Source organism: Bufo bufo, chromosome 4 (assembly GCF_905171765.1).
Source record: "Bufo bufo chromosome 4, aBufBuf1.1, whole genome shotgun sequence".
Lineage (NCBI taxonomy): Eukaryota > Metazoa > Chordata > Amphibia > Anura > Bufonidae > Bufo > Bufo bufo.
Genome location: NC_053392.1, coordinates 74,979,423 through 75,004,383, shown reverse-complemented (window position 1 = coordinate 75,004,383; position 24,961 = coordinate 74,979,423). Strand labels below are relative to the sequence as shown.

General features: G+C 43.4%; 1 protein-coding gene across 7 annotated transcripts in view; it reads left to right on the top strand.

Annotated features, from left to right (window-relative positions):
• LDAH (lipid droplet associated hydrolase) overlaps nt 1–24,961 on the top strand; it is a 293,483-nt gene that overhangs the window by 57,465 nt on the left and 211,057 nt on the right. For all 7 annotated transcript variants that reach the window (XM_040427384.1, XM_040427387.1, XM_040427386.1 and 4 more), the window contains one exon: nt 20,563–20,697. In XM_040427384.1, the coding sequence (XP_040283318.1) occupies nt 20,563–20,697 (135 nt within the window). The remainder of the gene's footprint in view (nt 1–20,562; nt 20,698–24,961) is intronic.

Sequence of the window (24,961 nt, the reverse complement as noted above, 5' to 3'; positions counted from 1 at the left end):
CATAAATACAGCACCAGAACCAAGATTATATCATAAATACAGCACCAGAACCAAGCTCATTACATAAATACAGCACCAGAACCAAGCCCATTACATAAATACAGCACCAGAACCAAGCTTATTACATAAATACAGCACCAGAACCAAGCTTATTACATAAATACAGCACCAGAACCAAGCCCATTACATAAATACAGCACCAGAACCAAGCTCATTACATAAATACAGCACCAGAACCAAGCTTATTACATAAATACAGCACCAGAACCAAGCCCATTACATAAATACAGCACCAGAACCAAGCTTATTACATAAATACAGCACCAGAACCAAGCCCATTACATAAATACAGCACCAGAACCAAGATTATATCATATATACAGCACCAGAACCAAGCTCATTACATAAATACAGCACCAGAACCAAGCTCATTACATATATACAGCACCAGAACCAAGCTCATTACATATATACAGCACCAGAACCAAGCCCATTACATAAATACAGCACCAGAACCAAGCTCATTACATAAATACAGCACCAGAACCAAGCCCATTACATAAATACAGCACCAGAACCAAGATTATATCATAAATACAGCACCAGAACTAAGCTCATTACATAAATACAGCACCAGAACCAAGCCCATTACATAAATACAGCACCAGAACCAAGCTCATTACATAAATACAGCACCAGAACCAAGCTCATTACATAAATACAGCACCAGAACCAAGCTCATTACATAAATACAGCACCAGAACCAAGCTCATTACATATATACAGCACCAGAACCAAGCCCATTACATAAATACAGCACCAGAACCAAGCTCATTACATAAATACAGCACCAGAACCAAGCCCATTACATAAATACAGCACCAGAACCAAGATTATATCATAAATACAGCACCAGAACTAAGCTCATTACATAAATACAGCACCAGAACCAAGATTATATCATAAATACAGCACCAGAACCAAGCTCATTATATAAATACAGCACCAGAACTAAGCTCATTATATAAATACAGCACCAGAACCAAGCTCATTACATAAATACAGCACCAGAACCAAGTCCATTACATAAATACAGCACCAGAACCAAGCTCATTACATAAATACAGCACCAGAACTAAGCTCATTACATAAATACAGCACCAGAACTAAGCTCATTACATAAATACAGCACCAGAACTAAGCTCATTACATAAATACAGCACCAGAACCAAGTCCATTACATAAATACAGCACCAGAACCAAGATTATATCATAAATACAGCACCAGAACCAAGTCCATTACATAAATACAGCACCAGAACCAAGTCCATTACATAAATACAGCACCAGAACCAAGCTCATTACATAAATACAGCACCAGAACCAAGCCCATTACATAAATACAGCACCAGAACCAAGCTCATTACATAAATACAGCACCAGAACCAAGATTATATCATAAATACAGCACCAGAACCAAGTCCATTACATAAATACAGCACCAGAACCAAGCTCATTACATAAATACAGCACCAGAACCAAGCCCATTACATAAATACAGCACCAGAACCAAGATTATATCATAAATACAGCACCAGAACCAAGTCCATTACATAAATACAGCACCAGAACCAAGCCCATTACATAAATACAGCACCAGAACCAAGCTTATATCATAAATACAGCACCAGAACCAAGCCCATTACATAAATACAGCACCAGAACCAAGCTCATTACATAAATACAGCACCAGAACCAAGCCCATTACATAAATACAGCACCAGAACCAAGCCCATTACATAAATACAGCACCAGAACCAAGATTATAACTAGGGATGAGCAAATCGACTTCGGATAATTCATCCGAACCGAAGTCGATTTGCATAAAACGTTGTTTTAATACTGTACTGAGCATGTACCACTTGGAACCGAACCCAAGTTCGATACAAAGGTTTTTACAGTAGAAATTAATTTGTGAAGTTATTACACGAAGTCTCGCGAGACTTCAAGAAAGTAATAACTTCAGCTACTCAGAGTCAATACATTCTAATACTGTACAGAGCGCCCACTCCGTATAGTATTAAAATTAAGTTTTATACGAATCGACTTTGGATGAAGCATCCGAAGTCAATTCGCTCATCCCTAATTATAACATAAATACAGAACCAGTCAACTCCACCATAACCAGCTAGGCAATAACCGAACCCAGATTCAGATGCAAGCAACTGCTCAAGCAAAGTTAGTAACTAGGTGAACGTGACCCTTGTTGCTCATAAGACCCATCCTGGGGTTCAGTTATCAGTAAAGACCCCTTTACACTGCCCGATATTCGGGCACGCTATAGCCACGAATGCTTGCTAATGATAATCAGCCTGTTTAAAGGTGCCGCTGATTGCCTGATGAATGAGCGAAACACTCGTTCTTGGAGATCGTTGATGCGGTCACCTAAATCATGGTTTGTGGGCAGCAGATCGTGCCGCCTAAACAGCACTTTGCTGCGCACAAACACTGTTTTTGTATGGGGGCAAGCAATGACATTAGCTATGACTCCTCCCCATCTGTCGAGGAGATCACTATATGTAATAGCAGAGGTCTCCTTCATTGACAAGCGGGCGATTGCCAGGAAGTCCTAAGAATCGTCTCCTTCATCGAGCAGTGTAAAGGGGCCTTACGTAAGTGCATCGGTCATTAAAGTCAATGGGGCTGAGGTGCAATACCGAGCACAGCCACTATACGATGCGCGGCGCTGTGCTTGGTGAGCTGTTGAGAGGCCACAGCGCTTTTACCGGAACGCTGGAGATAAGTCATCATTATCTTTTCCAGGATAACCCCATTAATAGGCTTTGTTTGGCCATCTCATAAGCCAGAACATTGGATAATCTTGCCGAATTCATCTGAACAAGGCTAGAAATACACATCGCTGTGAGGAAAAAGTAGCATCTGCGTGGAACAATAGCTGATTGTGTCTTGCATGCCGTGGACGCTGCGCTCCTCTCACACATGCATGTGCTTAAGACGAGGACGGGAATGTTTAACACATTCCAGGCACCTGATTCTCAGACTATCACTTCTTTATAATCCTCGCACAATGGAAGTGCAGGGCTTCCCGAGCATAATAAAACACATTACCACATTGCGCTGGCGTCCCCAACGTCTGCTCACACTCCCGGGGTTTGCATCAGATCAGGGCGTCTTAATTAAACCCTATCGGTGGGACGGGTCGTGTCCTTTGATAATGTCCTAGCTGTACAATATCTCTTACAGATGTCACAGCTGCGGCAGAAAATCACCGTACGAAATCCGTAGGTTCTGAATATCTGCCAGGTTACCTATTGTTTATTACAACAACAAGGGCAGGTGCTAGTCTGTATATAAGGTGTGAATAGGTGTCAGAGGAATACACAAGGATCAGGTTCTGCGTGAGGTTCACTTGTATACCTGGTGTTCTTCTAGGGTTTTACATTCCATAATGCGAGAGGTAAACTCAGTCAAATGTGAAAAAGCAGCCATCACAGCCAGCATTGCTACATGGTGACAGTATGGTTGCTACATCGTAGCAGCACTTGACTCTCCACTTACCAGGAACATTACAGCCATATGTTACCCCTTCCCACCCGCCCCGTGTAAACTAACAGCCTAATGGCAGAAGACCATTAATTTATGTGCTGTGTTCGATGGCGCTGCATTCTCCTGCCCACAGTTCCCTCATGAGGATAGGGGTGTCATATTGATAGCTCTATCCTGTAACTAAATGTTATTATCCTGGCATGGGTCCAGTGCCAAGCTCTGCCTAACTCTCCTCCTCAAGCCGGTCTGGACTCCTGCTGTGCGTTGGGTTAACGTGGCAAGCCAGTGCGCACCAATAATGTAGGTCCTCAGCAGTGACATCACTCAGAGTTAATGAAGTACACTGCATCAGCCCTCCTATACTACTCAGGATGCTGCATCAGCTCTGCTACATTGCTCAGTTATTCCCATCTGTAGTATGCTGCAACGACTGTGCTAATTTAGTGAGCCATTCTGGTCTCCAGTATGCTGCATCTCAGTCATTCTGGTCTGCTGCATTAACTCTGTTAATTCACTCAGCAATTTCAGTCTCCAGTATGCTGCATCAGCTCTGCTACATCACTCAATTATTCCCATTTGTGGTATGCTGCAACAACTCTGCTAATTTAGTGAGCCATTCTGGTCTCCAGTACGCTGCATCAACTCTACACCGCACAAAGTCTACACCTTCCTGCTCTGCTTCTCCAGCACTGCCTGTCTGTGTGGCTCAAGATCTGCTCTTCCGGACAAGCAGTTTAGCAGGTCCAGTTGACCAGGTGGAAACGTAGCATTAAATTAAAGCCCTCATATTGAGTGCTGTGTACACGCGAACACTGCTTCCATATTCTAGTTGCTGCTAAGGAATCCATGACGGCCATGATGTCACAGGGGTTGGCCATTTTCTGATGTCAATTTTAGATATGGCGTAAACCATTGTGTACTGGTTTCCGAAACTGTAAAAGTGGTCACTCTTACACCTTACACATACGCTTAAGCTCCCTGCTGCCCCCGATTGCCCTCCGTAAACACTGGATGTGGTGCTCGCCTCGTCCATAGTTCCCAAGATGGCGGTGGTCAACTGATTTGACCATGTGATCACCGGCCGCTATCCATTAGTGCTTTTACCGCCAAAGGAAGCTTATCATTTGCAATTTAATTAAGACATAAGAGAGCTCCGGTTTAAGTCATTGGGTCGCCATGTAATGAACAAATGTGGGAGCTTTTTGGAATTGCCCTCTCATCTAGTAATGGAAAGACGAGCCAATCAGGGGACCCATTTTCTGCTCTCTGAGATTTAAAAATTAGGCCCTGCTTTTTTTTTCTTTACAGAAACTGCACCATAAAGTGTGTTTGGGGGTGCAGCTCCTCTGCAACTAGGTTATCACAGGAGGTTGTCGCAGCCCCCCACCCACAAAGGAAAGCTGACATGAATTAAACTTACATGACGGTCAGTGCAGAGCTTCAGTCTCCTCTATCTAGTGATCGGAGGTGGCCTGAAATCCACGACCCCCAGTGAGCACTTTAACGTGAGAGTTAAAGGGGTATTCCCATCTTATAAATGATGGCATATCGCTAGGGTATGCAATCACTTTATGATCGGCACAGGTCCCCTTCGTTCTCAGGATCGGTGGAGGTAAGTCTTAAAGTGATGGCATATCCTAGTAAATTTGACAAATACCAACAAGGTAATCCTCCTTTAAAGGCTATGTACACCTTCAGAGGCAATTTTTTTTATGATTGCACTTTACTCATTTTGGGCTAAAAATCATTTTTTTTATTGATCTTTATTAAAAATATTGAGCCGTTCTGTCACAAAGGGTTAACTGTTTGTCTAGCTGTGTGAATTGTACTTTTTACGTTCACTTTGTACCGGTCATCTAATAACCCTATCTCTAATTTACTAAGAGGTCATAAACACTTATTTAAGCCACATTCTTATCAGTAAGATAAGAACTGAGCTATAATGAGTGTCAGAGAGTAGAGATAAGGAGCCCATCAGCTAGCTGGCTGACGGAGCAGAGAGAAAATTCTAATCCTTCTTTTAGAGCATCTCAGCCCTGTACAGAAAAAAGGGCTCCTAATTTGTAATAAAGACCAATTTAAAAAAGGATTTTTAGCTCAAAATGAGTACAATGCAATAAAGTGCCCCCAAAGGTATACATAGCCTTTAAAAAATGCATATTCTATGTGGAGGCAGCACAATGTCTGAGTCATTAGTAGGGTCCTGGGTTTGAATCCAGGCAAGGGCAACATCTGCATGGAGTTGATATGTTTGTTCCATGTTTCCTATACTCCAGCATATGGATTTAGCTTGTGTGCCCCACTGTGAACAAGGGCCGATGTGAGTGATGACCGCCTCTGTACATCGCTGCAGAATATGTTGGCATTATTTAAGCAATGTAGCGATTTCGATAAAGAGTGATACAAACTATCGACTGCAGTTTCTTGAGTCTTTAAGGGTAAATCTTGTAGGTTTCATATCCTCATATCTTAGATTCACATTACATACTGTTCTAGCTGTGAACTGACAGAGACAACTTTGGGTTTACTACAAATGCCTGAGAAGATGTCCTGAACCACCGCTAATCCCCAGTGATACCTGCGCTCTGCTCCACAGGATGTGTCCTCAGGATCCTCGATAAGTGAAATCCCTGCCAGCTCACTTCCTAACCACATCCATTTTATTTGATCCCATGTAGGAAGAGCCGTGTTATGTGTCACGTTATATACATGTCTTTGTTAACAAATACTCATTATCTGAAGCCCCCTTGTGAATCCCCCATGTGCCAAAAATGATACAGGGCTTAGCAAAAATGGAAACATGCAATATAGGGGAATGACGTAATACAACGCTTTATAAATGCGCATAAATTATAGGCCGGTCTTTCCGAAAATTGAAGGGATTTTCCAGTTTCAGCAGAGCAAGTTATTCATTTTAAATTTAAAGGGAAAAGTTTTCCAGTACACATCTTTATGAACTCCTCTTGTTTTCCAAGATCTCTGCTTTTTGTCATCTTGGAAGAACCGTCATTGTGTCCAGGAGTTAAAAATCTACAGATTTTGGGTCTTTTTCCTTCTTCATCTGGTTTCTGAGCCAAGCAGATCTCACCAATCCTAGCTCTGGTGTTGTTTTAATGAAACATTCAATGTGAATCTGCAGCCGCATCCCCCTCCTCCACTCCTGTTTCGTGTATAAGGTTAGAGCTACATTTGTTTGCCTGAGAGTTGTGGTAGATTCATCTCTGGAAAACAATAACAAATTGTTTAACCGGGTTTGGGTGTTTTTTTTTTTCACTCGTTGAATGGTCACTTCTGACCTTGATTCCTATAGGACATTATTGCAGTTGTGCAGTGGTAATAGCACAATGTTTATGTGACTTGCGAGTGGACAAATGTGGCTACGTAGTCCTAGCCGTATTGTATCTAGACCCTTTAAAACAAAATTCTGTACATGTATGTCATTTGCATTAAGGGTAATGTATGGAGCAGGCTCACAACCTGAGATGACTCTGATCCTGGTCATTTAGCTCCTCACATCCCACATTCAATAGCGCCCGTGGCATCTCGGCGAGGCTAGAATGACAGAGTCAGATCGAAGCCCCCTCAGAGAGATTGTGGGGCTCCAATACATTGGAGGCTCCCAGGCCTTTCATCTTAAGCTGCCTACAAAGCCATGCTGGTGGCAGGGTTTGACAGGCAGCCTGTTAAAATCCTACTTACACTGCAGACTGTTTTTTTAAAGTTTTTTTTTACATTCTTTCCTTGACACAAACATATCTCATATGCAGGGTGACACTTCAGTAGCCAAGTACATATCTCATGCGTCGTTGCTATTGAGGGACTGTTCTCAGGCTGTATAGCAGATAGAGATACAATCTAAGCTTTGAAACAATGCCGGGATGGCAGCACTCGCCCCGATGCATCATATATTACAGTGATTAGAGAAGGGTCCTAGTCTCCACACCTCTCTCATTGATCCAGCAAAGTGCTGTATGATAGCCCTGCTGGATTATAGAACACAGGCATTTTGAAACAAGATTTTTTTTTCCTGCTAAAAAGTGAGCCTTATAGTCAAAAATACAGTAATTAATTATATGCATTTTATTATCCAAACTTCACCAACAATAAAAGTATAAAGACATAAATAAAAAATAAAAACTTGTTTCTATAGCCATCTAGTAATGACTATGAAAGAAAATCACATACAGTCACACCACATCATAAAAATCACACCACAAGAAAAAAGAACAAAAACCCAAAAAAAGAAAAGAAAATAATTTAGCAGTGACTCAGGTGTTTCACGTTATCTCCTATCCACAAGAGAGAGATCTGTGAGGTCCTACCGCTGGGAGAACAGGCCCGCATACCCCCTGTAGCCCCCCTGAAATGGAGTGGCCGGTCGCAAATGCCTGTTCCATTCATTTCTGTGGGAATTCCAGAGATAACTTGATCAAACTGAATACCCCTTTAATCTATACGTTGGTACTTTGAATTTTTAATAACTTTTTTTTGTGTATTTTTTGAGCCATAACAATAATTTTAAATTACAATTTGTCAAGTACGGTAGTTCTTTTTGTATATTTTTGCAGCAAATGTTTTTATGTGTTGTTTGTTTAATTTGTAAACTTATCAGTGCATCAATGAATGATTTCCATATGAATCTTTTTATTTTATCTTTTTTTTAAATACAATTTTATCTTTTAATTCCTCATCTGTTGGTACTAAGAATGTTTGTTTGTTTTTTCTTTAATAACATTTTTAGATTTATTTTGTTTGCCCTAATAATTACACTGATCTTTTAAATGAACATTTCTTCTTTTATTCTCATTAATCATCAGAATTAATCGTCATTCTACGGTTTTACACACTTGTTTACTAGGTTTCTTTTTTGCCCTAAATAATTTCATTTTTATTTTGTGTTTCATTTTTTTTAGGTTCCAATTTTTAATAATATTACTTGGTAAAAATCTTAGATCATTGGAATTCTAGTTACATTTTTACATTTTCATTTTTATGCAGTGAGTTTTTTTTTTTCCCTTTTTTTTTTGTGAATAATTACTTGGTGTGACATTTTCAAACTGAAAGAGCATGGGGGTTAGGGAAAAAAAAAAAAGCAATCTTTTTGTTTGGATCCAGCATCGGTCACAGGTGCGATCAGCTGTACAGAGTTTACCTTGTGTCCTAACAGGTGGGCTGCACGCCCCTTCTACTTTCACTGCCCCGTGTACCAGAGCTTGGGAATTTCTCTATGACCGCAGGGCCTCCTTAGGGCATGCTAGATGCTCGAAGAAATTAGAGAGGGCTAAGATTTTTTTTTTTAAATTCTGCTCTCTTGAAAAGATAATAGAATTTAGCGGTCAGTTGAAAGTGGATATTGTAATAGCGCCGTTAAGGAAAGAGAAGCTGTTTAGAGGTCAAGCCCGATGTGTTGACTGTAAACAGTTTAATGCATTGTGCAGGCATGTTACTTTCGGCAGCAGACCCCCAGCTCCCCTCGGTGCGCTCACCTAGTACCACCAGCCTCGGAAACATTTGCTTCCATTCAGCTGCTCTCAACAGCTGTTCTGTGAATTTCATGTAATGAGGATTTAATGCCTAACATTTCCTACAAAATATTTGAAAAGACTTGGAAGTGCTCATCTGGACTTCAAGAAAAATACTTTGTAGCCAAAACAAATCCACAAAGTGCACTAAATGTAAAGGTGGTCCGGGGAGGTTGGGGCGGGCGGGGGGTGGTTAGCCCCGGTGAGCTAAGATGTGGATTTTACAATCCAAACAATAAGGTAATTCTCGTCTACTACTGTCTGAATTGCTAACAAATGTATTTAATTTAAGCAAATGAAACCCCGGTGGTAAGGTGCAGTGATGTATCACAATTTCACTGCAACACCTACAATTAGCTCTGGTATTAAGCAGAATAACAGGCGCCGGGCAGGTTAATGTTACACTGAGCATGTGTTCTGGGCTGAGCGGTAGACTTTAGTATACATTTTTGCGCTTTTTTATTCATTTTATATATAGTTTGCTTTCTCATTTTGTACAAAATTCCCTTAGGTCTCCTGCACATGGCCGTATTATGAATCCCAGCATCCATAGACTGCCATTACCCCCCACATGGCTTTGAATTTAAATGCACTTGGAGTAACTACCACTTCGTAATGTGGAACCGTAGTGACCCCGTGCGCCACCGAATATCGTCCATGCGCTACGTTTTGGAGAGTGAACATTTTAAGGCTACTTTTACACACTAGCGTTGTTTGAATCCGGCGTTCAATTCCGTCACCGTATTAAACTGCCCGCCGGATCGGGAAAAAACGTGTGAAAACGGATTACATTTGAATCCTGATCAGGATTTTGATCACAATGAAAAAGTGCATTGGAAAAAACGGATCCGCCATTTATGGACTTTAACTTTTTTTTTCACATTTTGTCGGGTTTAACATGCAAAAGCCGGATCCGGTTTGACGGAACACACGGCGCCGGAACCCGCGTTAATGCAAGTCAATGGGAAAAAGGCCGGATCCGGCGTTCAGTCAAATTTTTCCGGATTTTTGGCCGGAGGTAAAAATACAACATGCTACGGTTTTCTGAAAAGCCTGATCAGTCAAAAAGACTGAACTGTTGCTTTATGTTGCCCGGAAACTGATGGCTCAGCATTGGGTACAGGCCAGCCCTCCTACGTTTGGTGAATTTCGACGTAAAGTAAACATCATGCTTGGTTATGAAAAGGCTGTTTTTCAGAAAAGGGGGTGTCCTCGCTGTGGGAACCGTGGCTGGCGTATGAGTATCGTTTTAGACAGTCGGAGTAGATGTAAACAACACCGGAAAGGGGGGGGGGAGGGGTGTAATTTTGCAGATTGGCAGATGGGATGGTTTCAGATCATTGTCTTTATTTATGTATGGATGCACATATACTCTGTACCTCCGTTTACCCCAGTATGTTATTTCAATTGTAACACTGTATATTGCATTTCCGCTTGTTATATGGTGTAATTGCACTGATCATATAATATTAATTAAAAAAAGATCTGATTAAAAAATGACTGAACTGAAGACATCCTGATGCATCCTGAACGGATTTCTCTCCATTCAGAATGCATGGGGATAAAACTGATCAGTTCTTTTCCGGATTTGAGCCCCTAAGACGGAACTCAGCGCCGGAAAAGAAAAACGCTAGTGTGAAAGTACCCTAATAAGGGTTTCAGCTGTTGGATATGGGGACAGGAAGTTTAAAGAGCATCTGTCAGCAGATTTGTCCCTATGACACTGGCTGACCTGTTACACGTGCTCTTGGCAGCTGAAGGCATCTGTGTTGGTCCCCTGTTCATATGTGCCTGCATTACTGAGAAAATGATGTTTTAATATATGCAAATGAGCCTCTAGGAGCAACGGGGGCATTGCCGTTACACCTAGAGGCTCTGCTCTCTCTGCAGCTGCGCCCTCTGCACTTTGATTGACAGGTCCAGGAGTAGTGACGTTTTTATTGCCTGGACCTGTCAATCAAAGTGCAGAGGGCGCAGCTGCAGAGAGAGCAGAGCCTCTAGGTGTAACGGCAACGCCCCAGTTGCTCCTAGAGGCTCATTTGCATATATTAAAACATCATTTTCTCAGTAATGCGGGCACATATGAACATGGGACCAACACAGATGCCGTCAGCTGCCAGGCGCACATGTAACAGGTCAGCCAGTGTCATAGGTACAGATCTTCTGACAGATGTGCTTTAAAAAAGTTTGTCATGTACTCACCCTACCAATCCTCAACCGTTCTCCACCGCCAGAGTTCTACAAGCCTCAGACGCTCCATTGTTTAGAATCTCGGTCAAAAGGAACCAACCATGGTAAAGAAAAAATAAAATAAAAAAAGTGATATGCCATGATGACATACCTGGTGTTTTTTTTTTTTAACTCGTTTTATTGAAGTATAACAAGCAAAGAGTGGTACATTACAGACATCAAGGTATCACAGTGTACATTTTGTCAAACATGGGACCGTAAATCACAGGAATAAAGCAATGCTTTACATAGATACATCTTTAAATAAAGGTGAGATGCATGGCAAAAGAAGATATAGTCATGAAATGAGGAACCCTGAACGAAAAAGACAATACTACACATAATGCATAGCGACACGTGGCGTATACTGAAAAACAAGGAGGACTAGACACTGGAATACATATGGGCTGAAGACGCCGTTAACTGAGACGAGCACCACGGCCCCCAGATTATCTCAAATTTTTGAGGGCATCTCCTGTGTGTGAACATTATTTTCTCCAAAGGGATAGTTTGATTTACCAGAGCCTTCCACTGACTGACCGTAGGAAGTCTCTCCGCCATCCACCGAAGGGCAACTGCCTTCCTAGCAAGGAAAAGTGTTTCCCTCAGAAACATACATACATAATGTGAGCCAAAGTCATCCTCAACTATCCCTAGAAGACAAACCTTAGGGCAAATCTCCAAACTGCCAGGAACCATAGTGGACAGAACTGCCACGACATCCCTCCATAATGAGCGAAGATATTCACAATCCCACATAATATGCCAGAAATCCACGTTCAATTGCGCGCATCTATGGCATCTGGTATGGGACATCCTGCCCATTTTAAATAGTCTGGTCGGGGTGAGATAACACCTATGCAATATAAATAGTTGTATCAATCTATGGTTGAGAGACGGTGATACACCAACAGAGGCGAGGTATGTTTTCTCTCCATCTACTCTCCACAGCCAAGGGTGTTGACAACATTTTAAGGTCAAGGAGATGTGTGTAAAGAATGGAAATCATACCCTTCGGGCCCTGAGTCTTAAGGATGCCAATTAGCGGATAGGTGGATACAGATCTCTTAATAATATGAAAGTGCGTTTGGAGGGGATGCCGCAGCTGCAAATATCTAAAAAAGTGCGGACGGGTAATCCCTGTTTTTTTTCTTGCAACTGAGTGAACGAAAATTAGATTCCGTTCTCGCACAGGTCCCGTAAAGTGAACACTCCATGGCCTTTCCATATATTTTCCCCTTCACAGTGTAGCAAATGAGGGAACATCATATTGTTCCATAAAGGAATAACATCTGGCTGATCACTATATTGCTTGAAGCTTTGCGGCTCTCCAAACCTGGTGCGCTAGTCTGTGGATTTATAAAAGTTGTCCCGAAACCGATGACAAGCTTTCCAATACAGGCCACAGATTGGACAGCTGCAAATGTTGCTGCAAGTAATATTCAGAATTAGGAAGTCTAGTTTGTGACACCCATGGCACTAAGAATCGCAATTGACCAGCAAGGAAATATAAATATAGGTCAGGCAGGGCCGCTCCACCTTGTTGCCAGCTTCTTTGCAAGGTATTCAATGCTAGTTTCCGTCTTTCTTTGCCCCAAATAAAGGTGGCCATTATAGAGGGCAAGCGGTCAAAGAAGTTACGGGGAATCGGGGTGCAAGTGTGTTCTAGCAGATATAGCGCTTTAGGCAATAAAATCATTTTAATCAGGTTCAGTCTCCCCATGGTAGATATGGGGAGGGTACCCCAGGACTTGAACTTGTCTATAAAATAAGATTCAATGGGAACAATATTTAAATTGTGGGATGGGAGAGGATCTTTTGTAATGATGATGCCCAAATATTTAAACCGGTCTACAACCATTAAATTGTGATAAACAGAGGGCCACTCTGGGGACCATAATGGCATAAGGGCCGATTTGGTCCAGTTAATGCGAAGACCAGAGAAAAAAAAAAATTGCTCTATGAGGTCTATCGCTCTGGGCAACGATGTCTCCACCTCATCCATGTATAAAATTAGATCATCTGCATCTAGCCTGTCTTCTCTGTTTCCCAAAGATATCCCTTTAAATATTGAGTCTTGGCGGATTCTAAGCGCCAAGTGCTCAATAGCTACCGCGAACAGAAGGGGAGACAGTGGGCACCCCTGCCTGGTTCCCCTATGTAGCTGGAAAGTTGGTGATAATGAGCCGTTAATTAGAATGTTGGCCATAGGTGTCTTATATAGAATATTAACCCACTGGATAAAAACTGGGCCAAAACCAAAACATTTTAAAACTTGCACCAGATAGGGCCACTCAACAGAGTCAAATGCTTTGGCCGTATCCAGCGCAGCTAAGGCCCGTTGTTTTTGTCCTGCGCACCCAAGTTGCGAGATAACCTGTGCCCCGCCTAATGTTGCTAGAGGTAGACCGACCGGGTATAAAACCGGTCTGATTCTCATGTATTATGGAGGTTATCACCTTATTCAGTCTATTCGCCAATATTTTAGTTAGAATTTTGTCATCTAAATTCAACAAAGATATTGGGCGATAAGAACCGCACTCCAGAGAGCTTTTGTCGGGCTTCAGCAATACAACAATATAGGCATCATACAACGACTCAGGAAGGCGGCCTCTTTCAAAAGAAGAGATATACATTTTTAGTAATTGCGGCCCTAAAACATCCACATATTTGGAATAGACTTCTAGCGGTATACCATCCGGGCCCTGGGATTTCCCTAAATTTAATCCCTTGATCGCCTCATTAATCTCTTCTAGCGTGATTATCTCATCTAACAGTTCCATGTCCAGAGTGGATAATTGTGGATGCAACACTTCCTGGAGGTATGCTTCCAGGGTGGACGTGGAATACTGAATTACAGATCCATATAAGTCCTGATAGAACTCCCTGAATCTGCCCAGTACTCCATCCGGCTCTTCAATCAGGTCTCCCGTAGCACCTGCAATTCGCAATATTGGTGGAGCCATGTTGTTTCTGCGTATCACCTGCGCCAGTACCTTACCCGTTTTATTACCTTGTTCAAATAACTGTTGTTTGAGGAATAGCAATTTACGATCACTTTTTTCTTTCAAAGGTGTCATATACAGTCTCCCCTTCATCATCCAATCTGTCCTATTTTCCTCTGTAGGATCAGCATTTCTACACTGAATGTCCAACTCCTGCTCTCTACGGTGGGAGAATTTTTTTGATATACGAGATGGAGGATTTGAGACAGCCACGCAAAAAGGCCTTCAAGGTCTCCCACAGCAAGGGAGGGTCAACGTCAACTATATTAACTTCAAGAAAAGCATTAAGTTGATCTGGGATACGATCATTCACATTTTTCAAGGATAGCCAGAATGGGTGAATGCGCAGCTTGGGACCACGACTGACCTCACTAGATACAACGGTCGTCGCTATAATAGGAGCATGGTCAGATGGACCTTGAGAACCATACTGCACTTCTTGTATCGCTAGAAAAGTATTAGCAGTGCCAAACAAATAATCTATCCTAGATAAAGCTCCCTTTAGAAGGAGTAAAACAGGAATATTCTATACGACCTGGGAATTTTTCCCTCCACACATCCAGCCACCCCAACTCTGAGAGGAATCTCGCAAGGATGGTATTAGACGAACGGCGACCAATACTATGAGACGGATTGTGGAACCTATCAATAGATTCGTCCAATACCATATTAAGATCGCCCATACAGAGTATTCTTGAAAAGGGAAATTGTGCTGCAAAACCCATCGCCGCTTGTAGCAGAGAGAGATTAGCAGGAAGAGGGTGATACAGATTAAGTGCAACATATGGAACACCATTGATATGAGCGTAAGAGAAAACATATTTCCCCTCAGGATCAACAGTCGTCTGATGTGGTTCCTACCAAACCGTGCGGTGTACCAACAAAGACACACCTCTGGAATAGGAGTTCCCAAATGCGCTTTCCACCCACTATACCCAGGGTTTTTTAACTCTCCCTCCCGTGTCAGCTGTAAGATGGGTTTCCTGTAAACCTAGAATATGCGGGGCATAACTACGAATATGTGTTGTAACGGACCGTATCCGCAGACAAGGGGTTAAAATCCGTTTAGGCGATAAGCCCCTTTCTGAGAGACAGGCACAGCTACTGCAGGATACACCAAACTCCCGAACTGGATACAAAGTAGCACTCCAAACTGGAACCTCACGAATAGCTGCTAGCAGACGAACAGGAATTAGCTTACACTTCTGGCAATCGGTCTTCTAACAGCATACAGTGAATCCCCCCAATAACGAGACAAGGCTCCGTGTTGAGGGTCAAGCAGTGGTCTGACTGTACTTCACATACAGCCTCTTTTATTCATAAACCACAAACATAGTACTGCCCACAGGGGTTTGAAATACAACAAATCAGTAATTTACAACACATACAATGTAACTACAGCAACCAATCGTTCACGCCCCCAGAGGACCAGAATGAAGACTGTGACATAGGACAACATATCCCCACAATGCATCATGGTCTCCTCTTCTCTGTCCCGGAGACAACCTGAGGAGCAATCCAATTATCTCTGAGGACAAAGGGAGATTGCCAAAACACATGTGAGGACAACAGAACAGACATCACCATTTAAACACACAATGGGACAATGGCACAATAGAAACACACCCAGCATTTTCTCCCAAGCTGACAAGTTACACTTATTATAAATTGTTACAACTTTGTGAGTTTACATTGGCCATACATATAACTAACATCAATTTAAACAGTATAACTTGGGGACAAACCTATCCAAAATTCACTTGAATCAGTTCAGGGGTTTAAAAGTTAGTATATGGCCCATAATCCAGGGGCAAGAGGCCAGCAGCCAGTCCTCTCCAAAACCCAGTGGCGAGGTTGGTTTCGCCACACATCTCCCCCCCCCCCAGGGAAGACTAACCAGGTACCTGACCTCACGCCGGTCGGTACCTGAGTTAGTCTGGCAGCCCACCCACAACCCAATACTGGACCTGTTGCATTGGGTAGCCTGTCTCTGTCCAGTGAGTCCACCAAGGTTATGCTGGAAGCTGGCACTCCCGGTCTCTGTGTTGCTCCCTGGCTTAGAGTCTGGCTGTTGGAGGGGGAGACCAACTGTCTCTACCCCCTGTGCTGTAAGTGCAGAGACCACGGTCCCATCTGCACTGTTGTGGGGCTTACTGTCTCCCCCTGGTGCGTTAAGCTGCCGCTGGGGAGAGGGGGTAACGAGCTCCTCTCCCATACATACTTCCAGCCGCTGGGGAGGGCGACCGACCGTCTCCGCTCCCAATACAGTGTCCTGCTGCTGGGGAAAGGAGACTGGGCTCTCTATTCCCTGCTGGACACTCTGCCGCTGGGGAATGGAGACTGGGCTCCCAATTCCCAAAAAATCACTCTGCTGCTGGGGGGCAGGAACAACTACCTCTGCCCCCTGTAACTCAGCCTGCCGCTGGGGAGGGAGGACGCTGCTCTCCTCTCCCTGCATTTCACACTGCCTTCCCGGCATATCACTCTGCTGCTGGGGGGCAGGAACAACTACCTCTGCCCCCTGTAACTCAGCCTGCCGCTGGGGAGGGAGGACGCTGCTCTCCTCTCCCTGCATTTCACACTGCCTTCCCGGCATATCACTCTGCTGCTGGGGGGCAGGAACAACTACCTCTGCCCCCTGTAACTCAGCCTGCCGCTGGGGAGGGAGGGCGCTGCTCTCCTCTCCCTGCACTTCACACTGCCGCTGGGGAATGGAGACTGGGCTCCCAATTCCCTGCAGGACTGGTGGAGAGACCTCGGTCCCATCTCTACCGGCCACCTGGGGTCCTTCCCAGTAACACTCTACAATATCTGCCCAGCTGAATGGGTCTGGGTCTGTCACCTTACCGTCCTGCTGAGCCTTCTCAATGGAGTGGAAGAGATCTCGGTAGTCCTGCTCCAGTTCCCACTCCAGGGTTGCTAGGTGAGCCAGGTCTTGCTCTACCTCATGGGGGTCATCCCACTCATGCCTAGCCTCCCTCTCATAGAAAATGTCCTGAAGTCTGGACTGTACAGGGCTCCCGAAGTCAGGCTCTGCAAAGGACTCCCATAACAAGCCAGGACCATAAAACTCCTCTCCCTCTGGCTTGTCATGTTCGGCTGTCCAGGGTATATACTGTGCCATATACCACCAAAGCGCCTGGTAGGCATCCTCCAGCCATAGCTCCTGCCATACCCGGTGCTCTAGTTCCTTCACCCATTCCTCCAGGGGCTGCTCTCCCAGGAAGGGCATCCGCAGGGCCACTTGCTTCTGCAACCGCTGCTCTTCACTGGGGAGACTCTCACCCCGCTGGTATTGTAGATTATCCAGGGCCTGGTACCAGATGCCTTTCCTTAATGCATCCCGGCCATCCAGGTCCTCCTCCTCGTATAACACTGCTGGTTCCATCCTGCTGCATGTGTGAATACTGCCATGCGTTTTCTGGGACCTCCTAGACCTCTCACATTCCAAGACATCACCCTGATATTCGCCATGGGTACCGTTGAATATCATAGTGAGGATGGGGACCTGACAAATGGTGCCTGCTATTGAAAGCGGCGAGTGACAAATGAGAGAAATACCTTGCAATGTTGTACCATACTCTAAAAACAGTAAATAACACATAACATAACCATATTATCCATAACTTTGTCAAATTTCTTTTTATTGAAAAAGTAGCAGAGTAGAAACAATGTCGGAACATTCCAACTTCACATTTTACCATACAAGACAAAGGCATCACATTTATAGCAAACTTAATTAGGAGTAAAGCATGCATTTCATTACAATGTACATTGGGTTATGTCGCTGTAAGATTTAACATAGTGAGTGCTATATAACAGATTTTACGGCCAACCTAGATCCTGTGAAGTGTCTTGTTCATATTATCCATAACTTTGAGTATAGGACATGAACAGAAATAATAGACACAGTGGCCATTTGCACTGGGGACCTGCACAGTGTAGGAAGATGTTATACTAGTGCAGGTATAAGAACTGACTCCCCATAGTAATATGATCTCTTGCAAACCAAAATAATAAAGATCAGAGCTGAAAACCGTGTCCGTGGACTGACAGACATCACAGACTCAATACGTTACCGAGCTCTGGTATATGAGCGGTGCAAAAAGAAAGAAAAGTCATAACTGCAACTCCGTCAGTCCCAGCGAAAAGCAGAAATGCGGGACCCCTCAAATCCTCGGAGGGACTCACTTGGGAGAAGAACTGCGTGGTCTCCTGGAAAGCCAGTCCTCAACTTCCCGGGGGTTGGAGAAAAAAAACGAGTTCCCGCCATTAACCACTCTCAGGCGTGCCGGGTAAGCCATAGAATATTGGAGATTGAGATCCCGTAGGCGTTTCTTCTGTAATTCGGCTGAGAAATCCGGATACAGAGAAAAATTTGCAGTGCCGAAGGTGATGGTTTGCTTGATCCTGGCTTGAGATAATGAGATCTGTATCACGCCAATTAAGCATACGAGCTAGAAGTGGTCTTGGAGGAGCACCCGGAGGAGGTGTCCTGGCTGGGACACGGTGTGCCCTTTCTGCGGCATGTGTAGATGAAAAGGTCGCTTCGGGGAAAGTGGATCTAAACCACCCCTCCAGGAAGGCTGCCGGATCCGAGAAGTTTGCAACGTGAGTTCAGGTTCAGCCCCGGCTTCAGAAAGGAACTGCTGCGCCACTTGTCCCCTGGTTTGAGGAGCACGTGTGGGAGATGAAGCGGCGACGCCATGTTGAGACTCCTGCCGCGCATATTCTTTAAGGCGCTCTGCCGCCATTTGGGCTTTGCTGGGGCTCATGTCTCACCTCTGCAGCTTCTGGCGTCTTGGGGACACTGTTTAGGTGTAAATAAGGAGGATGTAAGGTGCAGGGTGGCTCAGGATGATCAACGGGAGTCGGAGCCGCTCTGACACGTCCGGCCATGATGGCGGTAGGCCACGCCCCCCACCAGAAGTGTTTATTGGTGGGGTGCTAAGGCCCTTCTTGATCCCTGAAACAGTGGAGCAGAAGCTCTCAGTCGAGCACTGTGGCACTTTGTTCCTAATCAGTTCTCCGTTGTCCTGATCAGTTCTCCAGACTTTCTCTGGATCTGTATAGCACTTTTGCTCATCTTTGAGTAGAGACGATGACCACTTCTGCCCCTTTAATTTAGCTAACGCTGGGAATGCCAGCACCCGGACCACAGTGATTAAACATGTCACTGTGAGTTCCAATAATGCTGTGATACCCCTGGTGCCCAACGTGTATAATAGTATCAAAAGCTGGTGAGCTACTTATGGCTTCTGAGCCACCGGTTGTGGAACGCAGATCTAGGGTTCTGATGTGCTCACAGGCCTCAATAGGTGCTACTATGGATGAACTGTCACGTCACTGGATAGTAAATGAGAGGGCAGGATAATACAACTTTTCTCTTACTGTACTCCTCAAATCTGGTATCTTACTGTAATTCCATTAGAAGCTTTAGGTTGTGAAGAAGTAAAAGAAACCACTTCAAGAACCATCGGAACAGCATCCCTATCTAGAGCAGATTTTTCTGTGACTGAGTTTCAACTCCATTTATTATTTATATATTAGCCCTCTTCTTTAAATGGACCCCAGATTTTGACCGCAAATTTGGGTGGTCGTCTCCTATAGCTTTTACAGTATTAAAATAAGTAAGATAGTAATAGTAAGATCACACAACTAAAATAAATGGCGTCAGGAAAAAATAAAAAACCTCCCACATGCAGGCCAAAACGTGAAAGGGTCCTGATGGTCACACAATCCATGCTAAGTCCATAGAGCCAGCCATTATCTGTCCAAAGAAGGGCCCGTTAAAGCCTGAAACATTGCCAAAGTGATGAAATGTGAATTTGAATATAAAGGGGTTGGCCCATCTCAGACAATGATAGCATATTGCCAGGATATGCCGTCAATGTCACATAGGTGCTGGTCCCAACTCTGGGATCCGCTCCTATGTCCAGAAGGTGGACCCCGAAGTTAAGGAGAGTGCCTTACGAATGCGCGGCGTGCTCTCCATTCATCACTAAGGGAGTTCTGAAAATAGCCGAGCAAGCACATTCAGCTATCTTTGGATGTCCCATAGCGGTGAATAAAGAGCGAACACAAATGCTACCACCTCTCCATTTTCTGGACAGCCGGGGCTCACCAATTTTCTAAACTTTTATAGGGTGGTCATTCCTGCTTTTTTTGTAACTCTGACAACCCCTTTAAGGAATGCTGTATTATATTAAATGATAATTTTTCTGCTGTTTTTTTTTTAGGTAATCCTGGAGTAGTCGGATTCTACAAAACTTTCATGCAGTCCCTTTACTGTGGGTTTAACAGAAAATATCCGGTATGGACTATCAGCCATGCAGGGCACTGTTCACCACCCATTGGAATGGATATGACTGACGGTATGATATTCATTATTTGTGTAAATGTATGAATTGTATTTTCTTTTCTTCAAATTTGCGTTCACGGCTAATGCATTACCATGCTGACCCTGTACCTTCAAACAATGACAAGTACACCTCGGCATTTATCAGTAAACCGCATGTGGCTCGGCTGCAAATGTAATAGGACCCTATAGGTATAACTGCAAAAAAAGGTGCAGGTGCACGCTGCCATGGTTAGAAACATAAAGGAAAAAAAGAGACAATGCAGCAGCACTCTGCAAACACAAATAAGGTACAATAATGCCATAATTATAGAAAACACTAGCAGAAGGACCCTGCTTCGCACGGGTATATTTCATCTATTTAATTTAATGTTTCTGTGTGTCGTTAAAAGATATCCACAGAATCCCCCATAACTGTGACCTCTACAGCACCCCCGCATTCTTAACAGTGAACTCCACTGTCGCTCACTCCTTAACACTGACCACCCCCACAGTGCCCCGCCTCCTTACAATGGGACGTCTACAGCAGCCCGTTCCCTTAACTTTGAGCTTCACAGCAGCCCACCCCTTTAACAGTGAGTTTCACAGCACCTCACTCCCTTGACATTGACTTTAGCAGACATGCCCCTTTAACAGTGACCTCCACAGTGTCTGCCCCTTTAACAGTGTCCTCCCCAGTGCCCGCCCCTTTAACAGTGACCTCCACAGTGCCCGCCCCTTTAACAGTGACCTCCACAGTGCCCGCCCCTTTAATAGTGACCTCCACAGTGCTCGCCCCTTTAACAGTGACCTCCACAGTGCTCGCCCCTTTAACAGTGACCTCCACAGTGCTCGCCCCTTTAACAGTGACCTCCACAGTGCCCTGCCCCTTTAAGGCTAGGGCTACACGACGACATGTGTCGTGCGACATTTTGTCAACAATTTTTATGATAGGCTATTGGTGTCGCACTGAGACATGTTGCTACTGCGAAACGACAGTCGCAAAAAAATCCATCCAAGATGGATGCATGTAGCAGTGTAGTTGTGCCCTATGTGTCGTGTGACATGGGTTGGCTGGGTTGTTATGGAAACCTGGAGTAAAGCTGTGTGTATGTGGAGACTAAGGGCCTGAGAGCTTCTATTGGCTGATAAGGGACATGTGACCATGTGTATGGCAGTTGGCATATGAAGAGAAAGACTTTGCTAATGCAGGTCATTTTTTGGGAATATCTCAGGAACGGTACATGCTAGAGAGCTGAGACCCCCACACAATTTCTTTCCAGGTAGCAAGGGATGTGTATACCAAATTTCGTTGAAATCGATGGTTGCGCTTTTTTTTTTTAAAATCAAATCGTTTTTATTGATCCAATAAATGCAAGAAATTCCAAAACATTACATTGTCTTTTTTCTTTTCCTTTTTCAAAATGTGAAATCAGTATACAGCAATATCCAATGGTAACATCACACATTATCATCATATGGTTGCGCTTTTGAGTGATCGCAGAACATACAGTACAGACCAAAAGTTTGGACACACCTTCTCATTCAAAGAGTTTTCTTTATTTTCATGACTATGGAAATTGTAGATTCACACTGAAGGCATCAAAACTATGAATTAACACATGTGGAATTATATACATAACAAACAAGTGTGAAACAACTGAAAATATGTCATATTCTAGGTTCTTCAAAGTAGCCACCATTTGCTTTGATTACTGCTTTGCACACTCTTGGCATTCTCTTGATGAGCTTCAAGAGGTAGTCCCCTGAAATGGTTTTCACTTCACAGGTGTGCCCTGTCAGGTTTAATAAGTGGGATTTCTTGCCTTATAAATGGGGTTGGGACCATCAGTGGCGTTGAGGAGAAGTCAGGTGGATACACAGCTGATAGTCCTACTGAATAGACTGTTAGAATTTGTATTATGGCAAGAAAAAAGCAGCTAAGTAAAGAAAAACGAGTGGCCATCATTACTTTAAGAAATGAAGGTCAGTCAGTCAGCCGAAAAATTGGGAAAACTTAGTAAGGGCTATTTGACCATGAAGGAGAGTGATGGGGTGCTGCGCCAGATGACCTGGCCTCCACAGTCACCGGACCTGAACCCAATCGAGATGGTTTGGGGTGAGCTGGACCGCAGAGTGAAGGCAAAAGGGCCAACAAGTGCTAAGCATCTGTGGGAACTCCTTCAAGACTGTTGGAAGACCATTTCAGGGGACTACCTCTTGAAGCTCATCAAGAGAATGCCAAGAGTGTGCAAAGCAGTAATCAAAGCAAAAGGTGGCTACTTTGAAGAACCTAGAATATGACATATTTTCAGTTGTTTCACACTTGTTTGTTATATATAATTCCACATGTGTTAATTCATAGTTTTGATGCCTTCATAGTCATGAAAATAAAGAAAACTCTTTGAATGAGAAGGTGTGTCCAAACTTTTGGTCTGTACTGTACATACATAAAATATACCTTTTTATATATATATATATATATATATATATAGATTCTGGTGCTAATGCTACGCTTATTTAGCAAATTTGAGATTCTTGGCAAATACATTTTTATACAAAATTATTTGGGCCCGTCTGCCACACGTCAAGGCCTTGACGTTTGGCAGACGGGCCCAAATAATTTTGTACAAAATGTATTTGTCAAGAATCTAAAATTTGCAAAATAAGCGTAGCATTAGCACCAGAATGTTTTCTATAATAATGGCATTATTGTACTTTATTTGTGTTTGCAGAGTGCTGCTGCATTGTCTCTTTTTTACCCTATAGGTATAGTCACATGTAGAAGTTGAGGTGTGTTAAAAGTGCTTTGAAATTGCTTTGGAAAAACATGTGTTGCATGTAAATACCAGACCTACATTGAAAACCACAGCAAAAATGCATGCATTTTTCCAATGCAGTTTTCATGCTGTTTTAATCAGACTTCAACTGTTACTTTAGAATATACTCTAAGGACATGTTCACATCACGGCTTCTGTTACAGATTTTATCTTCTCCCATACGGAAACCGAACTGTTTGTCTCAGTTTGTGTCAGTTATGTGCCGAATCTGGCACTTGTACAAGAATAAACTACTATAATACTCCTCCTATGTATAGGAATATAACTACTATAATACTCCTCTTATGTATAGGAATATAACTACTATAATACTGCCCCTATGTACAAGAATATAACTACTATAATACTGCTTCTATGTATAGAAATATAACTACTATAATACTCCTCCTATGTTCAAGAATATAAGTACTATAATACTACCTTCCATGTACAACAAGAATATAACTACTGTAATACTGCCCCTATGTACAAGAATATAACTACTATAATACTGTTCCTATGTACAAGAATATAACTACTATAATACTGCCTCCTATGTACAAGAATACACTGCGTGCAGAATTATTAGGCAAATGAGTATTTTGACCACATCATCCTCTTTATGCATGTTGTCTTACTCCAAGCTGTATAGGCTCGAAAGCCTACTACCAATTAAGCATATTAGGTGATGTGCATCTCTGTAATGAGAAGGGGTGTGGTTTAATGACATCAACACCCTATATTAGGTGTGCATAATTATTAGGCAACTTCCTTTCCTTTGGCAAAATGGGTCAAAAGAAGGACTTGACAGGCTCAGAAAAGTCAAAAATAGTGAGATATCTTGCAGAGGGATGCAGCACTCTTAAAATTGCAAAGCTTCTGAAGCGTGATCATCGAACAATCAAGCGTTTCATTCAAAATAGTCAACAGGGTCGCAAGAAGCGTGTGGAAAAACCAAGGCGCAAAATAACTGCCCATGAACTGAGAAAAGTCAAGCGTGCAGCTGCCAAGATGCCACTTGCCACCAGTTTGGCCATATTTCAGAGCTGCAACATCACTGGAGTGCCCAAAAGCACAAGGTGTGCAATACTCAGAGACATGGCCAAGGTAAGAAAGGCTGAAAGACGACCACCACTGAACAAGACACACAAGCTGAAACGTCAAGACTGGGCCAAGAAATATCTCAAGACTGATTTTTCTAAGGTTTTATGGACTGATGAAATGAGAGTGAGTCATGATGGGCCAGATGGATGGGCCCATGGCTGGATTGGTAAAGGGCAGAGAGCTCCAGTCCGACTCAGACGCCAGCAAGGTGGAGGTGGAGTACTGGTTTGGGCTGGTATCATCAAAGATGAGCTTGTGGGGCCTTTTCGGGTTGAGGATGGAGTCAAGCTCAACTCCCAGTCCTACTGCCAGTTTCTGGAAGACACCTTCTTCAAGCAGTGGTACAGGAAGAAGTCTGCATCCTTCAAGAAAAACATG